Below are 18,406 nucleotides of genomic sequence, written 5' to 3'. Positions count from 1 at the left end.
TATCTGCTGTCTTGTATCATTTTCTAAAGACAAATTACAAAAGCAAGATAACAGATCACAAAGTATTCTGAGTTGAAAGGGACCCACAAGAAGCATCATGTCCAGCTCTTGAGTGAACAGCCCATGTGGATCCACAACCTTGGTGTTATTGGCACTGTGCTCTGACCAACTGAGCTAATATCATCTCGACTGTCCATCCAACATTTTTTTAAGAACTTACCATGAGAACATCCATAACACATTGGAAGATTAATTTTTTTTCTGACTGCAAAGAAACCCCACCCAACCAAGCATAAACAAAAATACTCCTTCAGCAATAGTCTATTCTGCAACACTCAGACAGCTAAAAAGCTAGATAGTTATCCTAAAAAGAAAAAGCTCCTGCAAGTTTACTTCAAATGGGCAAGCCACCAAGTACACATCCCTCACTATCAACGTTCCTTAACCAATCTGCTATTTTAATAAAAATGTTCTCCATTAGTCTGCTACTTTTACACTTACCTTTTAATCCCTGCCATTCTACTTCTTTTCATCCTGACTTTTTTATTCCACACTGATCATTGAGAGAAGCAGCACTTTTTCACAGATCCCTGCACTACTCCTGAAGAAAAGGACACTTCACCCAATTGTATCTTCTTTCAAACCTCTCCTTCCAACTCACATCTTGGTATAAACCATATTAGGGATCAGCCAACAGCAGCCTGTTTGAAGGATAAATTGAGGTAATCATTAAGAAAAACCCTCAAGTGTTTAACAACTTTGTATATTTCATGATTTCTCTCTGTTGCTGCCCCCTTAAGCTACAGACTCTGAGATGAGGAATACTTCAGTAAGCTTCTTGTGTATGCTTCTTATGTATGTATATAATCAACAATTCTTGGCAGACCTGTTACATATTATGCAACTATATAAATATGCATCTGCACTTTCTGACACAAGTTATTGCTTCTTTGAAGTAAATCACTTTTGGGACAATATTTTTAACAGGTTAGATGGCAACTATTGAGTGATAAGACAGGTAAAAGTAGGGAGGAAGAAGAGCTATATACTTAGTAAACTACCAGCAGAATTAAGCAATTTCATGTATACTCCTACTTCCAGTGGGTTTTTACTATAATGCAAATGGGCACAATTCCTTTTCACTACTCTTGACCACCAAACAAAAGCATCACCATCATAAAAACTCAATATAAAACCTCAATGGCTGACTTAAGAGGAACCTTAGCTTCTATGCAGCATCTGGTACTGCCTGTCCACCAAATCAAACTGCAATTTATTGCACCCTCATGTACATCCATTAAGCCATTTCCTTCATGGCTCCACTTCACACAGAAGCAGTAACTGAAGGAAATAATGGAGTGCCCAACAAGTGGGAAAGTAATTGCTCAACAAGCGTGGAACAAGAGAGAGTCAGTTGCACACCATGCACATGTGGCAGCTCTTCAGAGCCCAGCCCTGCAGTGGTAACAGAAGGCTGGTGTTACAGAACAAGCCCACTGTGGGAACTCTTCCAAAGCAACAGCCAGGAGTGCTTGTCCATCTAAATCCTTGGGTCCTTAAGGATTAGGGGTGAGGAAACAATTCCTTCCAACAGCACCACCTCCTGCCTGTACCTGCCAGTCATTAGCCATGCATAGGAGGAAGACTTCAGCTCCAAGTTCTAGTGTTAAACTGTACTCAGAGAATTGTATTGAAAGGATGCTTAAGTGGTATCACAAAGGCTGTGGGGCTGAACTGCATAAGGGACTTCAGGAGACATGAAGAAATACCTAGTGTGAAGATCACCTTACTGGGTTGGTTAGGTTTTTTCCTCTAAATACTCAGAGATTCACTCCATTTCCTTCAATTTCATTCATTAAATTTCTCTACTACTCAGAAATACAAACCAGCAGATGAACACAAGAGCTAAAACGTTATCAAATTAAGGATTCTACACAAACAGAGTTTCTCCCTTTCTCTATGTCAGTGTTCATTACAAATATCTCAATTACAAGCTTCTTCTCAGGAGTTCTCATTTCATTCAGTAATCTGTGCTGAAGGGCTCAATGTACAATTCAAGAGAATCAATTAGAGCTCAGAGTGACACCATCCATACCTGACTCCTCACACATTCTGCATACATGCTATCCTGCACACAACAGAAAAGCCATGAAAAAGGTTATGGTGCTTGTCTTGGTGCATCTGTAAATCATTCTTCATCAAGGACATTCCTCGTCCTTCTTTCATATAGAAAGTTAACAAAACCTTTAATGAAATTATGGCAATTCTTGTGTTAATTTTGGGCTGGAGAAGTTCTCATCCCAGTTGCAGTGCAGCTATCATTCCTACAGCACATCAGTGTCTCTCTGGGAAAATCACTTAGAAAGTAAAGCACAAGGTTAGCAAGCACCTGGGAAAAGTCTGATTTATTACTTCTCCAAAAAAACACAAAGAAAATCTATGCCAAAATACCAATACCTATGCTAAAAATACCCCTGAGGAAGATGCAAAGACTTCAGCCATAAGACAGTGATTTGATTAGCTTGATGCTAAAATAAGATTAAAAAGATTAATCTCACTTAGAGTATTTGGAACTACCTCCAGCTTCAAAGCAAAAATACTGCATTGGTTTACATTCTCTGTGCAGTTGGAAGGATGTTTGCATTCATTTAGACAAGAAACTTGCTTTTAAAATGACAATTTTTACTGTATTGTCTGAACGCAGCTGGCAAAAATCAAGTCTGGATTCAACCAGCAAGCAAAGCATCAAATTTAAGTTGGCACCTTAATATTCTTATTTCTTCTGGTAAGAAAATATGAAGAGAAATAAATTACCACTTTTGTACACAATGTCAGGTCATTCAATATGGACTAAAATTGCATTGTCATCCATTAATTAGAGTGAGGCCAAGTTAAAGCTACGGAAGAAGCCTTATTCTATGAGCTTCCTAACCTTCATTATATCCTTTCCATTCTTCTTTAAAAATTCATAGAGAATGCAACAAAGCTAAACGTTAGCCTGAATTGCTTGGTATTCAAAAATACCAAGTTAACACATATGACATGACTAACCTGTTAGTAAAAAAAAAAAAAACAAACCTTTTAGAGTTATCACAAGAACAGACATGATCTATAGGATCAGTGCATGTTCTAGATCTTTGACAGGAAGCTGACATGCAACAGGAAAAAAAAGCTTTTTTTTTATATGGCTGATCTAGATAACATTTATATCCTTCAATGCAAGCAGTGGGAGAAATATTGCAGCATGCAGTTATCATATTTGTTATTTGCCAGTAAGTTCAGGCATTGCTAGTAGAAACTCAAGATCTAAATAATAAATAAAATATGGTATTGCTGTTACTTGCAAAGCAATAAGCATCACAGCACTTTATATATCATACATCCATATCGTCTAATTCCTACACTTCAGATAAAAAAAACCACAAACGCTACTTTTTTCTAATTTCTTAACTTGAACTAACATCTCATATTCTAACCATTAGCACTTCAACAGCATTGAGAAGAGGCCACATATTTATATTTACTACCAATTTACCACTTCTTAAAACTAGATCTTTCAGAAAAAGTTCAGACATTAATTCAAAATCAGGATAAAATTCCTGTATTGTTTTATACAACTGTCAGGTTTTCCATAAAACCTGGGTTTCCAGAGCTCAGACATGAGAAAATGAGTGTGCGATCAAGTCTACATACCAGAAAACTGATGGCTACAGTAACAACTATATTAAGTCAGACACTGGGCAAAGGTTCTCCTACGGTTACAGTCATTTGACCTTTAGCCAGCTCTTAATGCCCAAGCCAACCCTCTAAAGATGGAGATTTGCAGCAGCTTCTTGTCTGAAATAAGCCATGAAAAGATTCTTCTGAACCCACTGTACAAGCATTCATTTAAAATGTCATGAATGTGCATGAAATCAGAGTGCTTCTAACAGCTTACTCTGCAGCTTCTGTTTAAATGCACTAACTCTGAACCACCAGAGGATAAAAGGACTCAAACCTTGCAGTCTGGCACTCACGTACCTAAAATATACACAAGCACCTCTTCACAGGTGTGTTTACCTAGTTTAAACCTTATTCAAATAGACTCTTGATGCACACACTTTCCACAAACACCTGCTTCTCCCACTGCAGTCATGACTTGTACAAGGCAGTTGTAGTCAGTCATTCCTGTCCTAAAGCCATCCCACACAGCAGTAGGCAGCACTTCAGGCGTGAAAATCCTGGGTACTGACTCAGCTCCTGGTCAGAGCAAAGCACAAACTCTGTAATGAGAAGGATGACTACAGAAGTATCTGCTCTTAACTCGACATCATACCAGAATGGTCTGAAGACTTCAACAACCAGAGAACCATTTAAAGAAACCCAATCCTCATGAAATCATGGAAAAGCAGGCTTATAATTAATTCATTCATATTTCCAATTATTTGTGGTTATAAAACCTTTCTCTACTGACCTAGAGAGCATCCTAAGTTGGAACCATTCATGAAAGAGACAGTCTCAGTTATCACTGCATGTTAAAAAGAAGCTTCCTTTTGGTGACCTAAATCCGTAACAAAACTGACAAAATGAACAAATGTTTCAACATGCAGACGTATTTTTCAGGGTACTCAGCTCACTTTAAAGAGCAGTCAAATGGAAGCTGTGGTGACAGTGGCCCTTGATCTGAACTTGTATCAATACAGGTTTTCATCAGTTTTAAAATAACCTTTGAAAATGTAGCTGTATTTCAATTTTGCATGCATGGACAAAGCTTGATAGTCATTGCTTCCATATGGTCATAATTCAGGACACTGACTTCTGCTTTTTCTAAGCACTAGAAATATGACACACGCCATCAAATTTAAGCATATTGTGGTCATCTTAGCATTGCAAGCATTCAACTATTAAATTTATTTTGGATTAACTTATGCATCACCCAAGACAACAGAACCTCTGTGTTTCCTTTCTGTTTTTCAGGCAACTACTATTAATAGTAGCTAAAATACATGAAAATGTAGCCCATGAAAATGTAAAAATGGCATCCAATAAATCAACTGCCAGTGGATCAGAGGTGGACATGCTGTTCATTTTCAAATTGTTAAACTCTTCTTATAAATCCACAAAAAATTCCCACAGAAATTAAGTTTATCAGAATTTTAAAGAGAAACTTCAAAGTATTCAGGTTCAAGGCCCTTAGCTAGGTATGCTGAACTGTAGAAGTGAAGTTACTCTTACCAAAATCATGGGACTGTTTGTGCTGAGCAACACAGCTTCTCTACACGCTTCCTCCAAGAACACAGGTAGAGGTTACGACAGGATGGGATACCATACTTAGTTGCAGGCAAGCTTTCCAGCATGTAATTTAGTTACTCTTGAGGAGCAATACTTTGAAACAAGAATCTTCAGCGGCTGAGGGCATACAGCGCATCTTTATACCCTTGACCAGGGTATTTCAGCACCACAGTCATGACAGAGTTAATACCCACTAGCTCAGAGGAGAACAAAAGGTACTCCACTGCAACATGCCTAACATTTACATTGCCTCTCTTTGCTCATTAAACAGGTTTTGGTTAAATAATGAACAAACTGTATTACAGACTCCGATGAGAATTCCAAAATTATAAATCAACTGGTAAAGCCCAGAGGAGAATGAAGGGAGTGGGAGGGAAGGAAGGATAATATTGACTAATATAAAGGGCGCAGCTTGACAGTGGATATTCCTGCCACACCTGATCAAACATGCTCCATGGGGGAGGGGAAGGGAGGGAGAGAGCAAGAGGGGAGATGGGACAAGGCAGCCTGAAATTTGCATCCGGAACAGATTAAAATGGGTTCTTGGGGGATTGAGAAAATACATAATATATATTACTATAAATGCAAAATTGTACTAAAAGCTAACTCAAATGTCAAAGATTACAGCTTGAATAAATTTAAATATAAAAGCAATGCGTTTCCATGAGCTAATGAAAGAGACATGAAAGGAAGGTCTAGGGGAAAAAAAAAAATCACCAAAAAACCCCTATGCTGGGGACTGGACTTTTGATTGCCTGGAAGATGATGCAGGATACTCTGCATCATTCAAAGTATTGCTTGGGAGCAAGTCCATGTCTAAAATGGAAAAAAGATGGAGCACAGCAATGATGTTCTATCTCAAGACACTAGTCTGTAAATAGCAGTCACTGCAGCTAAAATCACCTGTATAAAAGAATCCCATGTAGTCAAACCAACATGCTATCATCCCCATACATAAGCAATTATTATCTCAGCAGGAACCACACTTACCTCATGACTAATACAAAGGGAGTCTCTGAATCTCTCAGTACATTAAACTTTGCTTTCTCTAACATAAGCAGATAGTGAACTTGCATTTCTCCCCAACAAGTCAACAGCACATTGTACCTAGCTGCTCTAGATAAATGGCCAGTCCCTGACATTTACTTATACTGCATTTATTTGAGCATCCTGACAGTCCCTGCTCTTGCTGATGAGAAGAGGTATTTGCAATAATGGCAAAGAACTTCAGGAAGCTTATTAAAAAAAAAAATTCATCCCACAGAAGGGAGAAATGTAAAATTTCCTCCCAATACACTTTTGGTGACTGCACATATACCTTACAGAAGGTGAGTGGGCTTACAAAAAACCCCACAAATCCAGACTATCATGTAGTCCAGGTACAAGGATAACATCCAGAACAAGCCAACTGTTCAGGAGTTCCCTAAGATGTCACAATCTTACAGAAAAATCCTGCTTCCAACCACAGAAAGTTAACCTTGCAGAGAAAAGCGAAGCATTACACTTACAGGCAGACATGTAAGAAGAAGGAATAAAGGCTTAGAACTGGCACGCGTCCTCAGCACCTCCTGTCACCACCACCTGGAAGCAGCACTACAGTGCTTCTAGAGAATGCACTTCTTATGAGACTCCAGACTCAGCACTGGTGCATGAACAAGCATGCTTCACAGCTAGAAACGCAAAAGGTCCATCTCAAACTAAGGCTGAGTGCAGTTCTGAACAGTCACTGTAATAAAGGGACCAGAAATGAAGTTTACTTCCAAATACTACAATCATTAAGAAAAATCCTGGGAAGAACATGCAGAATGCCATATGGAATTTAGGATTAGCTTCACCTCCAGACTCTCAACATATACTTCGGTAACACTTGAACAATCACTCCTGAAACTACAAAACCAGAAAATGTTGGGGGAAGGGGAGAAAGATGGGTTGTGAGTAAAACAATGGTCAGAATACACACCACAGCCTTGTGTACTACTTCTCTGATCAATACAGATTTCCAGTTTCTTTCAGTACAGGTGATTACAAAGTAAGTCTTTCACTTAAAATCCAAGAGACTCAAATAGAAACAGAGGTCTGTGCTTTACTTATTACATGATGAAAGCTAACAAACCAAAAAATGTGAGGAAAAAACAGACAGAAACCACTTTCTAAGCAGATTTTTTTCCATCACTCACACATCAGAAAGCATAAACAAACCACAAAAAACCTATGCATGATAATACACCACATTTCATATTCTACAACAAGCTTCAGTATATCAAAGAAACATACATCTTTATAAAAATGTGTGTGTGCATACACACACAAATATATATACACATATATATTTATATATATATATCCCTAGAGACAGTGGCAGCAGTGGTATTTCTCTGCTAGTTCACATTGGTATTATTTGCCCACAAGTATATGCAGATTTCCTCTTTTCTTGTTCTTCAATAAATGACTTCTGGATAGTAAATAAGACAAATAAATACACCTGTACATTTACTTGCATATACCCTAGCAGGTGCACATACCTGCTGATTTCTGCAGAAGCTTACCTGTTATATTATTCAGCACTTCTTTTAGGTGGCTAAAGCTATGCAGCAGGGGATCCCTTTCTTCATCCTATAGGTTATATACAGGAAGCAAGTAATTAATGAGGCAAACATATTCCTGAAGACAATCTTAATAATGGGTCTGTTAAGGACCTCACCATCACATTCACAGAAGTGCTGTGGTTTGAGTTTATCACTGTCAGCATGTTTACAGCATCAAATCCAAGAGAAGCATTTTTATTTTCCTGCCAGTGCTCCCCAATATCACACAGCTCAAATGTCAAAGCATAGGTCCAACACTGAGCATTCTGGTTTGGTTTTATTGTCCTCGGAAGTATTTCTGATTATTAGTCTTCTGCTATTCAATGAATTTCACTGCAAATCTAACTCATACCATATTGAAATGGCTCATCTGGATTTGCTATAATGTTAATCTATGCAGATTGTAATGGGAGCAGAAATACAATGACATTTTATGCCATTAAAATAACTTGAAGAAAGAATCACAGTGCAATATTTATATGAATTAGCTGCATCCTTTAGCCTTAGTCTATCTTTATGATATTAAAATAAGGAGGAGCAGCAGTTTCTCCAAGCTGAGTGCAGCTGCATCCACACCTCGAGCAGAGGGGCCGTGAGCTCTGATGGAGAAATGCATGTTAGAAAGAAAAAGGGCCCTGCCCTTTGACAAACTGAAACCACTTGCACTGGATGACAGCCATCTGCTACTCATGTGACATTCCCAAGTGCACCACTGATACAGTGTGCCACACCCACACATTTACACTGTGGCAGCCACAAACCCGCCAAAGCATAGTTAGACTTGGAAACACTGTGTAGGATTTTTACCAAAGCAGGTTTGAAACTATTGATAGGTTTAAGTCAGGTATACAGATAGCAGCAACAAGACAGAGCTGAAAACAGATACTATGCCATATGAAAAATTTAAAAATACTCTATATATAATTACTTCCCCAATTTTTATTTCATGGCTTTCATGATGAAGACTGTCTTCCCCAAGAGGGTACAAAAGATACATAAAAACACTGTGCTAAATAAAATAACACCATATGTGGAAATGCCCCGACATCCCCGGTGATAAAAGCCTCAATGAGATGATTCCCACACAGAATACAATGTGGGGGTTTCGTATTTACAGGACAAGAAGGTAGAAGACAAAGACAAAGAAGACTTTGTAGCTTTTGCAGTCACTGGCACATGAGATGCCCAAAACAAGGTAAACAATGCAGAAAGTTATTCCAACTTCACTTACAAAACTACTGTAACAAGCGCTACAAAAAACTGAGGTACTTTTCCAAAGCCAGGTGGTTTCTGTCACAGGTGTTTCCACCTGCTGCTACAGATGGCAACAATTCAAGGTAACTTACCAGATGTGTGTGAGTGCTCCATCGGGCATTACGCTTTATGGCTCCCACCACTGCGTTGATTTCACCTTGTACGATGTAAATGTTCTTATCCACCATCCTGACAATTCTGAAAATAAAGGTAATCCAAATTAATCTCTAGCCTCTTAGAGTAATTGTCTTCCTCAGATGAAACAAAGTTGACTCTAACCAAGAGAAGGCCTGCAGCGATGCAAGAAACTCTTTCAAATTTGTTTTGTGCATGCACAAAATACAAGTTACTACACGTAACTAATACAAGTACTTCATCAAAAGAAGACACTTTTCCATAGCGTGTTTTCAAAACCATGAGAGCAGACAGTTAGTTCTAACACCATCTTTGTAATGCGAGAGATCACTTTGCCAAGGCACATTCCTCATTTTTTTCTAGTCTATGTAAGTTGACAGAAAGATAAAGTGTTGGGGTACCAGGACAGACATCCATGGCAATGCCATAACACATGCATTTCCAGCACTCATGCAAATTCCTGCAGCCCTACGTGGAACACAAAGCTAACCTTGCACTCTCTTAAATAAGCATCAGTGGATGAATGAGCTGGCCAGAGCAAACCTCTTTGGGACTTAAAACGTTGACAAAATAATTTGTAACAGATGTTGATTTCACACTTGCTTCACAAAACAAAGTTTTCAAGAAAGCAGGAATGTAAAACAGACGTGAGTAAAACCCCAGAAAGAAATGAGCAAAACTGGAGACAAAACTGGGAAAAAATGAGAAAGCTAAAGGCAGACACTTACTCTCCTGTAGTCTGAGATCTTTCAGGGAAAAAAATTAAACTGATACATCCAGAAAGAGGCAGAAGAGGGGGAAAGAAATTAAAGGAAGAAAGATTTGTAATAGTCTGAGAAAAAGAAGAGTAAAGTTCTATGGGACTGTTCTCTTTATACTAGCTGTAGCCCAGATACAGTCAAGCATCAAGAAGTAAGAATGAAGGGAAATGAACAAACAAATGTTTATAAATAAAAAACCAGGACTTATAAAGAGGCCAACGAGTCAGATGATACCATGTCTGTAAATGAGAAGGATTTAGTGATATGGTAGCCAAATAATGAGACTTTTTCAGGAAAAAGAATGAAAGGAAAATGAGGACTCCAGCTTGAAATCACAACTTGAGATCACTCCAGCTTGAGATCATCCATAGGGAAGCAAAAGATTGGAAACAGGTGAAACACTGATCGTAACACCTCAAACCTGACAGGCTCATTCAAAGGACTCAGCTGGGAAGGGGAGGCAGGGACTAACAAAGCACAGAGAATAGGAGAAGGACTTTTGCCCATGCAACACAAGCAAAGCTGGAAAGAAATGGTTTTGGTGGATTACACAGGACCTCAGAAAGATCACCACGGAAATTTCAGAATATACATCCTGGATCTGTCAGGCTTCATGTTAATTAGCATGTCTGAATTACCAACAATGCTTCAAATACACAAATATCTTCTGAATGAAAGAGACTAATTTGCTTCAGGACTCCAGAAACAATGGAAAGAAAGCAAAGTATTATAAAAGATACCTCACCAAAGGACAGCATCAGATTTGTTGCTTCATTTTTTCAGGTGTTTGCAATAGAATGAATGCTCTTATGGTAAAACTGTTTATTTCATTAAATGAATTACATATAATGGTACTCCCTGGTGTAAAACAATAATTTAAGGGCAAAGACAGAAGTATTTTGTAAGAACAATCATGACAGACAAATAGTGCTTCCAAGTAATTTGCTTTGCCCTGAAGAACAAAGGTTTATATCCTTCCTCCACAGCTGTATACAACAGAACCACCAATACACTTTCTGCTCATGTGGCTAATGCTTGAGAGATATTCCCATCCTCAATAGCAAATTATTTCATACATTATTCATATGATTGCATTGAAATACCATTGATCACAATTTTTCTATTCACTTTGTTGTCTGTGTTTTAGTACAAGGCATGAATGGGAGATTTCTCCTTCATGTAAAATTTTTGCTTATTTATTTTTTCTTTCAGTAATTCCATTATTTTCTGTATTTCTACACCAGCAGTTTCAGGGCTCAAAATTCTAGTCCAGGGAAGTACTTCTGAGGAAATACTTTACACACTCATATTTGTCAAATCTAAGTTTTTCCTGTCTTCACTGTTTCAAAACAGTATTGAACATGTAAACTGTGTAGCACCATTCCAGGCATTTAGCAAACTGACATGGAAACATTATTTCAAAAAGCATGAAAATATCAGACAGATATATTACAAACCTTGCACATATACAGATACTCAATCGTTCTGACAGTATTTAAAGTGAAGCCAAAGCTTAAATGCTGTCCTGCATACTACTGAACCTGCTTGTAAGAATTCTATTTATTCTCCTCTATTTTTAACATAAAATAATTAAATAAAAAGTTTGTTAAAACTCCATCTCTCCTGAATGTAGAAGACTTACAATACCCAGCTAACTGCAAGTGGCAAAATATGAAGAAAATAGACAAAAACCTCCAATACAGACCCTTTCCTTTTCACCTGATCCTTTCAAGTAAGGGTGCAAAAACTCTGTGTTACTTGGCAGGGCTCTCCTGACATATGAAAACCCTGTAAAACTAGGGCAGTATTTCATTGCTAACTGTCTGAGAAGACTCAATGAAAAAATGCACTCCTTTCCTCAGTGCAGATTCTATCAAATATGACTTTATTCAAAAGTACAAAAATTCACTTTATGCACACCAACAAACTCATTTCACCAGTGCAACTGAAACAACCTACCATGCTGCAGGTGCAAATTCCCACTGAGGCTCTGAACATCCGACATAGAGCTCACTTCTCCCCCAACACTGGGTGGAGATGGAGGGAAATACTGCTTTATATTCAAGCCTGTAGCTAACCAAGCAATAGCATTCCAAAGTAAACCAAGAAGCCAACGGACCTTTGCAACTTCTTGTTGGAGAAGGGAACAGAAAAGAACTACAGAGTGAGCAGGAAAGACAGACAACTATTATCAGAGAGATGCACCTTGTAAGGTAAGCCCACCAAAAGAATCATCCATCCATGTAAAAATTTAAATTTGAAATTTTATTTCAAGTGATGGATATAGCTTCACTAAACTCCAAACTTCCCCTTAGGCTACCCCTTTTAAATGATAGATAATTTCTGTATGTGTTCCTTCAACTGCAGCATCGCCACAAGGAACAACTGATCACACTTCAGAGCTCAGTACAGATGTCCCCAATCGAAAGAAGTTTTAAGATTGAAATGAATGCTGTGAAGCAACAGAGAAAAAAAGTTACACAATTTACCAGACCAGCACTGAATGATCAGCTGAGTTTACAAGAGCATGGTGGGAGTCAAGCAAAACCACTAGGCATTTGTTCAACTTAGAGAAGAAAAAAAGTTAACATGAATTCAGGCTTAATGTTACAAAGCTCTGGTCTGAAGAATGGGGTATTGTAAAAGTGTTGAACGGTTAACAGAACTAATACTGAAGATCATCAGCAAATTTGAAACAACCTCCCCAGCAAAGGTATGTTTCAATACCTCCTGATCTCAAACCAAGAATAAATGCCTTTCTTGCAAGCAATCAAGCACAAAAGCATAGTGGATTCAATACAGAAACAAATGGGTTCAGTTCTGTGGTCTTAAGTTAGGAAAACAAAAAAAAACAAAGAAAGGTACCTACTAAATTTCAAATGTTTTTAGCTCCTTAATCATTCAGTTAGTTAAACTGAAGGGTTATATAAACTCCTGTTTCTTAGTCAAGACAGATTCATATATCTGCTTAAAACTGCAGCTCAATCCCCAGACATGCTCTATGCACAGAAGTTCAACAGGCAGCACAGGGAAAATGACAGCTCCAAACCAAGGCAACAGGGTGCCCCGGCCACCACAAGAACAGAGACTGTTAACTTTCACAGCCTCATTGGCAACAGCATTGGGAACACTAAGTGGGAAAAGGTCAATGCCTGATCATGTCATAAAAGAACAGAAGCTCATATTCATAACATTACCAAAACCTTCAACAGTGTTCTGTAGATAACAATTACCACTATTCTGAGACTTCAGAAATAGCATCACGTGTAGAATCTTCATATAAAAACACTGAAAGATTTACACCTGCAAATGTTATTTCACACATGCACTGAACACTCCATTTCTGACCTCAGAATGTCTTACCCCTACACATCCCAAGAGATAGGAAGCCAAATTCTTCCTAGTATTACCACTACCTCTTCTGCAGCAAAATGTCTGCAATTCTTCTGCAAACAAGCAAGAGTTAGCATCAGAAGCATCAAGGTCTGGCAGACTTCCCTCAAGTCACTTCTTCCTATCATTAACTTTAGCCTTCAGCCATGGCACCTGGTTTAAACCCAGTGACACTACTCCAATAAACAGCAGTAGTGAAAAACAACATGACCACAACACAGAAAGGTAATATTTCAAAGTAAGCTTCTGTTGACCCAAATTTTTACTGTTTATGAAAATGCTGGAATGATCTAGATAACTTCTGACCTAGATTTGGCCACCAGAGTCCTGATACCAAAACAGAACACAGATACACTGCTACCAAAACAGAACACAGAGCCATGAATCACAAACAACTCCTGGCAATCTCACAGCCAGCTAGGCTTCCCAGAAGCCCAAGTGGCAATCAGAAAGCTCCTTTTCTTCCTCCTAAACCTCACATGGAAGGTACATGAATGTCTATACAGAAATTTAACTTGCTTGGGTTTTTCAAGTAGTAACTGTTCTGCAAAAAGCATCACAGGCAGCAAAAGTTCAGAGAAGTCAGGATGTTTCTCCAAAGGCTAGCTCCTAATGCCTGGACAAAGGTGAGATAAAGCAATAATTTGTAAGTATGGAAAGGAACTGTGCAGTCCTGGGCATTTAAGAATGCCCTTCAAAAGATAAGCAGCAGCAGCATGGTAGCAGTGGCACATCAGAAAGGAAGAGAGGGACAAGCTTCTCTGCAAGCCTCCACATTCAGCTGCAACAGTGAGATTGGGCCTGGGGAATCAAGTAGAGAAAGGCAAGTTGCATTTACCTGTCAAAACTGCATAGCAAAAATGAAACCTAAGGTTATTATGGTGAGGGACATTTCCTTTTTTCCAATTATTTCATACTGTTGGAACTATGAAACATGCCACGGGATGAACTCATAACACAGACGCTAAGCGCGCTCTGAGCTTTCCCCCGCAACAGCCACGGAGCTGACCATATGGCAGCAGCAGCCCGTCTCCGCCGCTTTCAGGCAGCAAGCCACGGTGGCGCACGGGGAGCGGATGCCTGTGCAGGTGCAGCGCCCATCCTGCAGCTGCCTGCGGCCCGGCCCGAGCCCTGACCCCGCTCTTCCCCGCGGACCGTGGCGGTCGCTGCCAGGCGGGCCCGTGCGCCCTCCGCCCCGTGGCACCGTCACGCGTGTCAGCCCCGGCCGGCCGCAGGGGCGGCCGCCGCCCCGACCCGCGCCCGGCCCCCGGGGCTGCCGCGGCCCCGTCCCCGCCCCCCGCGGGTCCCGCAAGGGTCCCCCGCCGCCGCTTCCCGCCCGCCCGCCCCCACGGCGCGACACTATCGCGACAGGCGGCCGCTGCCCGGCACTGACCCCCGCATCCAAAATGGCGGCGCCTGCTCCCCGCGGCGGCGGCCGCTTCACATAACCGGGCGGGCGGGCGGCACCGCGGGCGGGAGGGCTCGGCCCGCCCCCTGTCCGCCCCTCCTGCCGGCGGCGGCGGAGGCGAGGCCGCGGAGCGCGGGGTCCGCGGGGCACGGGCAGGGACACCGGCCCCGCTCCCTCGCACTGACGTGGAAACCGGCGCACCGTGACCCGCTGCCTGGTTACTGCGCAGACGGACAGCCCGGGCAGCCAACCCGCGCACGATGCGCCGCGCAGCTCCCCGCGACACCCAATGGCAACACGGTTTGCGACCGGAGGAGGCGGGCCCTGCGGTGACAGCGGCGGACAGCCAATGAGAGGCGAGAGGGTGGACCCAGCAGACCCGCTGGCCAATCGCGGCGCGGTGCGCCGCCGCAGCCGCGCCTGAGCGGGCGCGGTCCGCGCGGCCGGGCGGAAGCCGGCGGGAGGGCTGCCCTCGCAAAGCATTGTGGGCCGGGCCGCCCGGGCCGTGTGGGAGCCGCGGCCGGGCCGGGCGGAGGGGCGCGGGTGGCGGCGCTGGGGCTGCGCAGCCCGCCGAGCGCAGCAGCGCCTTCCCTTCGCCACTATTTCCCGACTTGTTCCACAGCCTCTTGCAGCTGGTACCGCGTACGGCAGTACCCAGAGGAGCGCACGCCGCTTCTCCCTTCTCCGCAGTCCTGCTCCCCAGTAACTCCCCTCAGCCTGAGCACCGCTGATTGCTTGCTCGAGTTTGGCTCCAAGCCACATGCTGCAGTCTTAGTTCATCCAGCCCAGCGATCTTGGCGAAGAGACCACCGCGGAGTTTAACTGCTCCATGAAGCCACTTTAGAGGCCTGCTCTTTGCAGCAAAAAGAATCACAGCATTGTAGCTATACAGCAGTTGGCAAAAGAAGTTCTTGGTGCTGCTCCCTCCTTCTCAGGCACTTTCTATGTCTATGCTCCAGTAGCAATGCTGTGTGCCTTAAAGGCAGTAATTTGCAGGGGTCAATACTTGTTTAAGCCTCTGCCCATTGAACTCGGGACAGAGGACAGAAGGTTCTTGCAGTTGTGTTACAGTTTTACAGCTCTAGGATCATCAGTCAGGTCGGCCTGGGGATCAGTTGAGGCAGATGTTAGAATTGTCAAAGCAACAGCTACCCCATAACCCTACACTCTTTAGGGAAAACACAAATCACTGGAGCCAAGAGAAAGGTGAAAGGGTCAGAAAGTTTTCATTCATTTTTAATCACAACTTCATCTATCACAGTGTGACTGAGGAAAGTTCTCAGATAAAGGCTCAGGGGAATATCCAGCAGCACTGTTCCATGGCCGGCCAAATATAAATCTGAGACTGACTTCAGTGCCACTCTAAAAAATGGCCGGGTATCATCACGTATCAGTAGCTGTCAGACTATTGTCTGAGGAGATTCAACGGGCCTTACACTGAAACTGCTGTTGCCTCCCAGCTCTGACACCGCCAGGGACCTTCTTCAGCCCGGCTTTGCCTGGCAGCATGTAGGAAGTCACTGGATTTGGAAGTTTAAGCTGTGATTGCATTAAGCAGCCCTATTCCCTAGAGGTGAAGCAAGAAGGAGCATGCCCCAGTGGTCTAGCCACAGGCTCAGAAGCTAAGATGTCTTCCTCCAGCCTCTGCTGCATCCATGGTTCATGCAGTTTATCTTGAGTTTCTCAGCTCTGAAACAGACAGTCAAATACCGAGCCTGGATTTCATATGCCATCTAGGCAATGAGTGAAGGTTTGCAGAGGAAGCAAATTAGTTGCTAGTGCTTTCTCCTTCCCTTTTGCCCCACTCCAGCAGGTGCTAATTAACAGCCTGGTGGTATTTGCCAGATATTTTGAAATCCACAGGAGTTCATCTGGCACTCCATCCATCTACTCCCTGCTCTGGAAAGGGATTTCAGGTGCAGGCTTAGCCACTGTACACCTTGCAGCTCAGTCCCGGTTTATCATGCCTGCCAAGAAAGGGTCTGAATCCTGTTCCATGCCTTCTTACCCCTTCCAGTGTCCACTGTGTAGCTCAGGCTCCCACCCAGTCACATCTGGTGAATTGGACCCTGCTAAGGTGTTATTTATGGAAGCCTGTCACGGAGCTTGAAACCAAGCCAGGCAGGAGCCTTCTGCTTCACCCAAATGCATCCTAGTGCATTAATAAAGAGCAAACATTGCAATGTGCTTTGCATTTTTACTTACAATCCAGCCCTGCATTGTCTGGAGAGAAAAACAATGTGGTATGGCCCCACTCTGCCCGAGGAGGAGAGTTCACTCACACGCACTACAGCACTGCGTTAGTCAGCCCTCAGACAGCCCAGCACCACCCTGGCTGCACAGAAAATCCTGCTGATGTGACAATGGCACCAACGTCCCCAACTTGGCAGCAGTGAGGAAACCTGGCTTGCCTGGACTGCATGATCCAGCAGAGTTTGAAGTGAATGGTGCACAGCTATGGGCACATGTGGGCAAATGGGAACACTCTGCACCAGAAGATCCAGGCATAGGACCAGGACACAGGATAATCCTTTGTCCCTTTATTTCCAAGATAATGCACTAATTCTTGCACACAACATGGTGCAATGAAACCAAAGATCAGACAAGCAGTCTGTGCACATCCCGCTGCTATCTGCTCAGGAAAGCTTAGCTTTATCTTCACTGAAAAGAGGCAGCTTTTCAGCAGCTTCTGTCTCGAGTATTCCTCCTTAGCCCACAAGGAGCATATGGAAGGGATGCAAACTCACTGACAATCATCCCCTCAGGCCTTTCCCAGTTACCTGGCCAGCTCACCTGCTTTCATGAACATCTGAGCAGCCAGCCCCTTGCAAAGAGCACGGTCTCCATGTCACACCAACTGCTTGCCTTTGGTGAGACTGTCAGAAATCCATGCTGCCGACCACTTCCACCTCTGCGATCTGCACCAGCCTTGTACAGTCCACAGCTCTTGCTTAGGCACCACCAGTTCATGGTTATCTTCAGAGCCCAGATATGAGGCCACTGGGCACTTGTAACACAGGAATTTTCCAGCAGGTTAGGTAGTCTGAGAGAGATTAAACTTCCCCTCCTCGTGGAGGCTTTTGCTGTTTCTCAGAGGCTTAGTAAGGTCTAGAACAGAGAGCAGAAAGATGGAGTTTCTCAGAAGGTACTAGCAGTTGTCATGGCTAGAAGCTATGTGCAGCCACTCTTCCCAGAGCTAAGCATCCCCAAACCACTACTGATCATGTGCAGAACAGAGTGTTTCTAAGCAGATGCTCCCTTCCAGAGCAAGCTCAAGTAGAAATTTGCCCAAAGCCAGCTGAAGGGTCTCCAGAGGAAAACTGATGTGCGACATCTGACACAATCTGGAATCCAAGTCAGGACCTAAAACTGAAACAGCAAAGCTGCTGTTGCAGAAACAATTAAAAGGATTAAAACACTTCTCTGGAAACTACACAAACTATTGAAAACTGTACAAACTATACCAAGTACAGTATCAAACCTGCAGGGAAGTCTCCTAAATCTAAAATACCCTGCCAGCTGCTCCCCTTAGCCTGTGTCTCCAGAACACTCCTGCACTTCCCAGTGACATCAAGCTCCCCCAGAGAACTTCCCAATGT

At 42.5% G+C, this 18,406-nt stretch overlaps 1 protein-coding gene across 7 annotated transcripts in view; it reads right to left on the bottom strand.

Moving 5' to 3' along the window:
* The window catches only part of GBF1 (golgi brefeldin A resistant guanine nucleotide exchange factor 1), a 99,342-nt gene extending 84,291 nt beyond the window's left edge, over positions 1–15,051 (bottom strand). For 6 of the 7 annotated variants that reach the window (XM_038140474.1, XM_038140475.1, XM_038140476.1 and 3 more), the window contains exons 1-3: positions 14,793–15,051; positions 9,203–9,308; positions 7,818–7,884 (exon numbers count right to left, since the gene is read on the bottom strand). In XM_038140474.1, coding sequence (XP_037996402.1) covers positions 7,818–7,884; positions 9,203–9,308; positions 14,793–14,800 — 181 coding nt within the window. In that variant the 5' untranslated portion in view covers positions 14,801–15,051. Of the gene's footprint in view, positions 1–501; positions 702–7,817; positions 7,885–9,202; positions 9,309–14,792 lie in introns of those variants that run through there. The other variant, XM_038140480.1, reaches the window with a different exon arrangement.
* Positions 15,052–18,406: the final 3,355 nt, after the last annotated feature.

The sequence above is a fragment of the Motacilla alba genome, chromosome 6 (genome assembly GCF_015832195.1).
Source record: "Motacilla alba alba isolate MOTALB_02 chromosome 6, Motacilla_alba_V1.0_pri, whole genome shotgun sequence".
In the NCBI taxonomy this organism is placed as follows: domain Eukaryota; kingdom Metazoa; phylum Chordata; class Aves; order Passeriformes; family Motacillidae; genus Motacilla; species Motacilla alba.
Note: the sequence above shows the minus strand (reverse complement) of the source record. Positions and strands in the feature narration are given on the sequence as shown.